The 7,478-nt window shown below is 39.5% G+C and overlaps 1 protein-coding gene across 5 annotated transcripts in view; it reads right to left on the bottom strand.

Annotated features, from left to right (window-relative positions):
- The window catches only part of sipa1l2 (signal-induced proliferation-associated 1 like 2), a 127,598-nt gene that overhangs the window by 77,315 nt on the left and 42,805 nt on the right, over positions 1 to 7,478 (bottom strand). For all 5 annotated transcript variants that reach the window (XM_015379581.1, XM_015379583.1, XM_015379585.1 and 2 more), the window contains exon 2: positions 976 to 2,703. In XM_015379581.1, the coding sequence (XP_015235067.1) occupies positions 976 to 2,476 (1,501 nt within the window). In that variant the 5' untranslated portion in view covers positions 2,477 to 2,703. The remainder of the gene's footprint in view (positions 1 to 975; positions 2,704 to 7,478) is intronic.

Genomic DNA, 7,478 nt, shown 5'->3' with positions numbered 1-7,478 from the left:
TTAATCAAAAAAAAAAATCGACAGATTAATCAATTTGCAAAACAGTTGTTAGTTGCCGCCCTATTTTAAACTGGACTGTAAGTGAGACTTCAAAAAACCTTCTCCCAAAAAAAGGCTTTCTACTTACAACTCTTACAGAAGGGCCAGAGGTAGAGTGTTGGTCTAACACATAAATGCCAATAAAATTCAATGAAGCCTGTGGCTGTAATATGACAAAGTGTGAAAAGCTTCAATGCTATGAATATTTTGCAAGCCACAATAAAAATCTTGGTTAGTCTTACGCTCCACCTGTTAGTGAACATGTAATAAGGGAAATAACATTGTCTTGTAGATACTTGAGATCAAAGGTACATCCAAACTCCAGCATCTTTATGAAGAAGCCCAGTAATAAGAGTGTAAAAAGTGAAGCAGCTGTTTTATGATGGGCTTGAAAAGTGGTAATACAATCTGCTACTAGCAGCAAGTACAAGCGGTGAGAAAAACAGATGTATAAAGCAGTGATGGGTCTGAGTCACATGGTGTTTTCAGTGTCAGTCATGTAGGTGTTTTAATGAGAAGAACCAGGACCTAAGCATACTTCTACTGACCCCTATGCTTCATATTAGAAGTCCTCACATCCCAGTAGTCCCTATGGGAAACAGCTGCAACACACCCCAACGTTCACCTCAGTCTTCTCACATAACTAGCCATAATTTCTTTGAACAGAGTGGGCTGAAATCTCAGGGAAGATTTGGATTGAATGTTAAAAATGCTTTTTTTGCACCCAACACAAGACAGCTATTGTTCTGGATGTTATTTCATCTGGTCATCCAGGAAGATATCCCACCCTACAAGCACGGGCAGTTTTCGTCACACTTGTATGATTGATTTAGGGAAGTGCATTTGCTCAAAGTCCTCAACCAGTCATCATTACAATCACTCAAAGTCTGTTTAAATCAACCATGTTAAAATTCATGAATCAGTAGTAACTCTTACCTCTTCCATAGAAGAACTTGTGGTAGTAGTATGCTCCAAGATCAATGTGCTCAATAATGTAGCGTTTGACCTTCTCCCTGTGGATTGGCTGGTTTTCTCGTGGCACCTCCAGTACAGAGACACCTGCATTGGTACAGTGGGAGCTAAGAGATGACTCAAATGAGCAACTCTCCGACATGCCACTGTAGTTGGCACTATTGGCTCTGGAGAGGGAAATCTTCCTCTCGCCCTCTCCGCCGATCTCATTGCGAAAGTGCGGACAGCTCAGCACCAGGTTATTGCTCTTTCCGTCTCCCTCATCGACATCCAGGTTCTCCTTAGGGTTTAGATCCTCTCTGCTTCCAAGTGGAGACTCGAACATGGGTTGATTCCCACTACTACAACCTGCTGCTCCACCATCCCCAGCAACAGTCCCACCTCCTAATAGTCCACCGGCCGCAGCCCCAACTCCAACTGAGGCGGCTGAAGCTCCAGTGGTGGTGTTTTTCCTCTGGCTCAGGTTTGCTCGGCTTGCAACGGCTTCACTGATGTTGAAAAGAACACTCTGGACATCATAATGTGCAAAGCATTTTTGAAAACTCAGGGGTCGCCGGTCCTCCTCTATAGAGAGTCTCAAGGCATCACTTTCACTTTTAATGGTTCTCAATCTCCTAAACAGAGATGTTTCTGTTGATTCTGATTTAAGACGCCTCATGAAGGACTTTTCCCTTTCCCGACTGTAGAGGAAAGAACTATCTATGTAATCATAGCCTGGAATGTGGACTATCTCTCCCCTGGCAATCTGTGCGGCTGTCTGTAAGCTTGGGGACAAGGAAGCATCACAGCGTAACAACTCTGGGAATCCCAAAGGAGGTATGCTCCGATGGTCCAGGTTGTCAACTCTGTAGCCCCTGAGCATGGTAAAGAAGCCATCCCCACCAAGGCCCTGACGGTCAATGGAGGATGTGCTTCCGTATTCACGGTGCAGAGAGGCTCCTGTGTTTGGATTTACAGCATGCTGGTCCATTATATCCTCAGAGTCAATGTCACTAATTGTGACATCACTGTTGCTCCGCTGACGAATAGGGTGGAGACCCTTTAATGGAGAGTGGCTGAGAATGTCATTGAGTGTGTATCTGTCAGTGTAGTCCACTTCCATGCACACCGCCTCGCCTTGCTCTAGTAAATCCACAGTATGATCTTCCTGGCCATTCTGGAAAACAGGAATAACACTCTGGTAGTTAGGCGAAGGCCGTACATCCCAGCAATCTTTCCGAGGAGGCCATTCTGTCACCCTTGCTCTGACACCCATTTTAGGCATGGCAGGAGTACCGTTTGTTTTTCCCGCACCATCAGGTTTCACCTGTACACTGGAGGCTGGTGGTCCCATGCTCCCATTTAAGGCTTTGAGTTTCCTGCTGAATAACTCCTCTGACTGCATGGCTTTGGAGTATTCTACAGGACCTCCCACAATTCCCACAAGGGCTGATTTGTTATCTGTCCCGGGACTCAAAATACTCATATCCTGCTTGCAGATTCTTTGAAGAGCAAACTTTCAGGAAGTGTCTTCATCATGTCATTTAGCTGGAGGGGGGGTCTCCTTTCCTGAGTCAAAGAGAGAACCGTCGTCATAACTCACTCTGGGCAGGTGGCATCACTATCGACTCATAAGTATGACGAGGACACAAGAAGACCAGAGTCTCTTCTCACAGCATGTCACCAATGCAGAGACAGTTGGAAGAGATAGATCTGCAGGAAACACATAAAAACAAAGAAAAAAAATTAGCACATAGACAGCATATGTACTTAATTTAAAAAAAGGAAAACCTATCTCCTCAGTCACAAATAAAGCATTTTCATTTAAGCTACAGAAAACGATAAAGAATCTGTTCTAAAAGTTTGTTAATTCTAATAAAGGAGCACAATTGGGACTATATTAGTTTAGGAACCATGTCATTTTCATCACCAAATACTGTTCATTAGTGTAATGGGAGGACAGGGTGCCATTACAGGTTTAGAACTGGATAGATATGCATTTTTTGTTGGTGTATGCAGCCAGTTCTGAGCAGATGGTTGATAAGCAAATTACAATAACAACAGGAGACTGTTGAGTCAAATGTTTGCATGCAAATATACCCGTTTCTACAACCTGCACCATCACAGACCAACAGATTATAAAGAAGAAATGGGTTGCTTGAGAGTCATTGGTCTACAGGGGGGTTAATCAGGGTTTCAAAATGCAAACAGTCTGGGGCAGCTTTTAAAACTGAAACCAAAGTCAAAGCCGGAGACAAAATGCAGTAACTGGTTACGTTTTCTTATCCTCCACTCAGCAAATCTAACATCAGATGACAATATTGTCTTAACAGTGTGTGGTTAATTATAAAGGGAAACTGAGGAAATAGAGAGACAAAAGGGTAATGTCAGCAGTTTTACTTATTAACCTAAACATCGGAGTGAAGAGAAACAGGAACTAAACACTGGTTCGATAGTTCTTAAAAACTTTGTTTCTTCTTGAGTATTTCCAGACATACATCAAATATTTGTTCCCCCTTAAAAAACGTAGATCCATTATCATCCAAAACTCATAGAGCTATGTAATTACCATATCTAATATAATATATACAAAATGTGTATATAATGTAATCACGGCCCTCATTTACCTACTTTTAAATGTTCAGTAACAGATTATTGTTGCAGGTGTACAGTCTAACTTTTTCTCAAATGTATTCGTTGACTTAGCCTTGAATAGAAATAGTTTCTACCGTATGTAAATATTTTTAACAAAAGAAATATATATTTTATGTGGTACGGCAGCAGCTTTACAGTTAGTTGGAGCATTCAAATATTTAGAAATGTGATTTAAAAATCCATAGAAAAAGACTGAATGAAATAAAAAAAGAAAGTTTAATCCACAGTGCCTTCTAAAACCCCAAAGATTCCACAACTTTATGATATAATAATAATTCCTGAACTAAATGCAGTCTTTCCTAGAGTCATTCAACCTACACAAACAACTTTTGGAAAAACAAACAAACAAAAAAAACACCTAACATCTCATATCAAAGCTTTGGAGTCCTTTGGAGTGAGCAGGCCCCAGCTTAAAAACTTCTATGACTCTGTGATGGCATCAGCCCTCCTCTACGCTGTTGTCTGCTAGGCCCCTGGCAGCGGAGAGCGGGACAGAAACCGACTGAACAAACTGGTGAGAAAGGCCGCTTCTGTCCTAGGCTGCACTCTGGACCCAGTGGAGGACGTGGCTGATAGGTGGGTGCTGTCCAAGCTTACATCCATCATGGAGAACACATTCCACTCTCTGCACAAGACTGTAGAGGACCTGAGCAGCTCCTTTAGTGAAAGACATTTACACACTGTTTTGTAAAAAGGAGCGCTACCACAGGTCATTTATCCAGAACCTACAATGTGATCCTACAACTATTGTTGCGCTGATGCCATTTTTTTGGCCCAAATACCCAGTACCTGGCTTTGCAGTATCGGCCGATACCATCTGTTTGAAATTGATGTGTGTGTATATGAAGAACTGCATACTACATGGATGTAAAATAATTGCCATCATGGCTTTGTCAAGCTGCTGCCTACCTTTGTGAAGCAGGAAAAAAACTAATACAAAGTGAATCCAGTAGAACTTTTTATTGCCTATCTGGAATAGGTGACAATAGTTAAATATATTTTTGTCTCTCAAAATGGTATCAGTACCCTATTTGTTGGTACTTGCCGAAACCGATACCACCTTTTTAGTGCTAGATTGGGGCCTCGGCCGATACTGGTATCGGTCCAACACTAACTACAACGACAATAACTTGTGCAATGTATAATGTGCAATTACTATTTAATACCCTGTGTACCGTAATAACCCGTTTCTCTATATTTGACACCCAGTATTATATCTATATATATAAATATCCATCTATAAAAATACACATGTAAACACCCTGTGCAATAACCCTGTATAATAATCCTGCTATTTAAAATAAAATAAAAAAAATAAAAGATGTATATATCTCAAATATGTATATATCCCATGCACATTTTTCTTCCTTTGGCACCTTCTTCTTCTCCTTTAACTATTTGAGCTGATGTAATGAGTACATTTCTCCACTGTGAGATCAGTAATGTTGATCAATCAGAACCAATGAAAAAAAAGAAGTACTTTCTGATAAATCATATTATTAGATATGTTTACCGGGTTTATTAAAATTACTTGAGTGGGCGTTGACTTTGGATCCCTCTCGTCAAACTCTGCTCAAATGCTTGTTTTTGCATTAAGATCATGACACACTACGCTGCAGCAGATCTTTGGAATAACTTTTTAGCTTTGGTCTAAATGTTTTGTTCTTGTTCTTTGAGGCTCGTGGTGTGCATTGCATTAAAGTGAATAACCTCTCTGAATTATCCACTCATCTTTCTGCATCACAAAAACATTGCTCCAAACAATCAACATTTGCTCAGTTAAGATAAAAAGCTCAGTTAATGCTAACTTCCTTCTGCTATTCAAGAGTAGTTGATATGTTGGCTATGTGCCACAGTCTTTACCTCATCTTTTATCCACAAGGTCTTCTAGTGTGAAACCTTCAGATCTCAGATAATTGTTTACATGTGTCTGCATTGTTTACCGTCAAGTAGGAGCATTGCCTATTTTGGGAAGGAAATAAAATGGGCCACAACACGATTAGCTGCAAGCCAGACAGCAACATCCACACGGGAAGAGTATTTTAATAATAAAGTACTCACTGCCGTGTGCATGGATGAAATACAGGTTAATGTATGCATGACCCAAATATGTAAGCAAAATACTGGTTAAAGTAAATCTTCATGTTGCTTTATGAACTGCTAAATCATAGTCTTTCTTCTCCTCTATGATAAACATTGTTTATGAACTCAATTTTAATAACCAGCAATATAATGTTACTCAATGCTGGGTTTCATTTATGGGTTAGAGGGGAAACCAAGCTGCAATCATGTGCAATATGAATGCATTATGTAGTGGTATGCCAAATAATAAATAATGGAATGCGTGTTTCAGTGCAACATAATGAGCATTATAACAGTAGCAGTATCACTACAGATGATAAACGTGTATTTAAAAAGGGCCAGACATGGATTCAAATCCTTTAAAATTACTGAACCATGAAACAAGAAATGTCTGCTTAAAGAACTTGTTGTAAATTTAAAAATCATATTACATTTAAACTCCTGGTTCACATTTATTTGAAATGGAAAAAAAAGGAAAGAAGAAAGGTGACGAAGAAGAACCAAAGTCTTAATATGGGCAATCACACACGACTAATTATTTACAGAGCCTTGCAAACATGTATATACACCCTCTGAAACTTTTCCCTTTTTCTTATATATATAACTTCAAACTTTATGTGATTTCATTGTAATTCAATAATGACACATTACAGGACATGTTTGTGACAGGGAATTTAGGAAAAAACCCACAGCATGATGCTGTCACTACCATGTTAAACCATGTCTGTTCATAATGATGTGCTATGTCACTGTCCAACACTTCATTTTAAATACAGGCAAAAAAAGTTATCCTTTGGTTTATTATGACTAAAAAGACATTTTCTACACAAAGCAATATTTTCACTTTAAGGTTAATTGAAAGCTTCTTTTAAAAACTACTATGAACAAACTTTTTAAATTATTGTTTCTTCCACCCAGTCATTTCTTTAGGTAGTAATACGCAGAGTTTATGACTTATTGTTCTCATGTGAATAGAATGTTTCTCCAAACCTGGTAACACCTTCAGGATCTCCTGAGTTATCATGAGTTTGTTGCTGCTTCTCCGATGACTCCTCTCATTCCCTGAACTCTAAATCTGAGAGGACATCCAAGTAGGTCAGCAGCTTTGTCATTCTTTTTAATTTTTTTAAAAGTCCTCCATAAGATGATTAGAGGTTGCAATATTGTTTCATAATTTAACCCCAAACCTCCCCACAACCTTTATCCATGATGTATCTGATTTGTTTCTTGAGCTTCTAGATGTATTTATAGGGACATATTAATTAATGTTGCACCAATACCAGTATTGGGTGAGGCCCCAATCCAGCACTAAAATGGTGATATTTTAATCGGTGAGTACCAACAAAAGGGGCATCGATACCCTTTTGAGAGCCAAAAGTTTATTCAACTATTGTCGCCGATTCCAGGTATCGATAAAAAGTTCTACTGGATTCACTTTGTATATTTTTTTTTCCTGCTTCGCAAAGATAGGCAGCAGCTTGACAAAGCCATGGTGGCAATTATTTTACATCCAAGTAGTATGCAGTTCTTCATATATATACACACACAACTCAATTTCAAACAGTATCAGTTTGGTATCGGCCAATACTGCACAACCAGGTATCGGGTATTTCGTGAGACCATCCTGATCTCACGAGATTTCAAGGTTTCACTCGCAGAACAGTCTGGAGACTCTCCGTTAAAGAAAATTTGGAGCCGTTCACCAAACGAACGTCCAATCAGCGTTGGCTTTGAGGCGGGTTGAGGTGTGA

Source organism: Cyprinodon variegatus, unplaced genomic scaffold (genome assembly GCF_000732505.1).
Source record: "Cyprinodon variegatus isolate N-32 unplaced genomic scaffold, C_variegatus-1.0 Scaffold195, whole genome shotgun sequence".
Classification (NCBI taxonomy): domain Eukaryota; kingdom Metazoa; phylum Chordata; class Actinopteri; order Cyprinodontiformes; family Cyprinodontidae; genus Cyprinodon; species Cyprinodon variegatus.
This window is presented reverse-complemented; position numbering and strand designations above follow the sequence as displayed.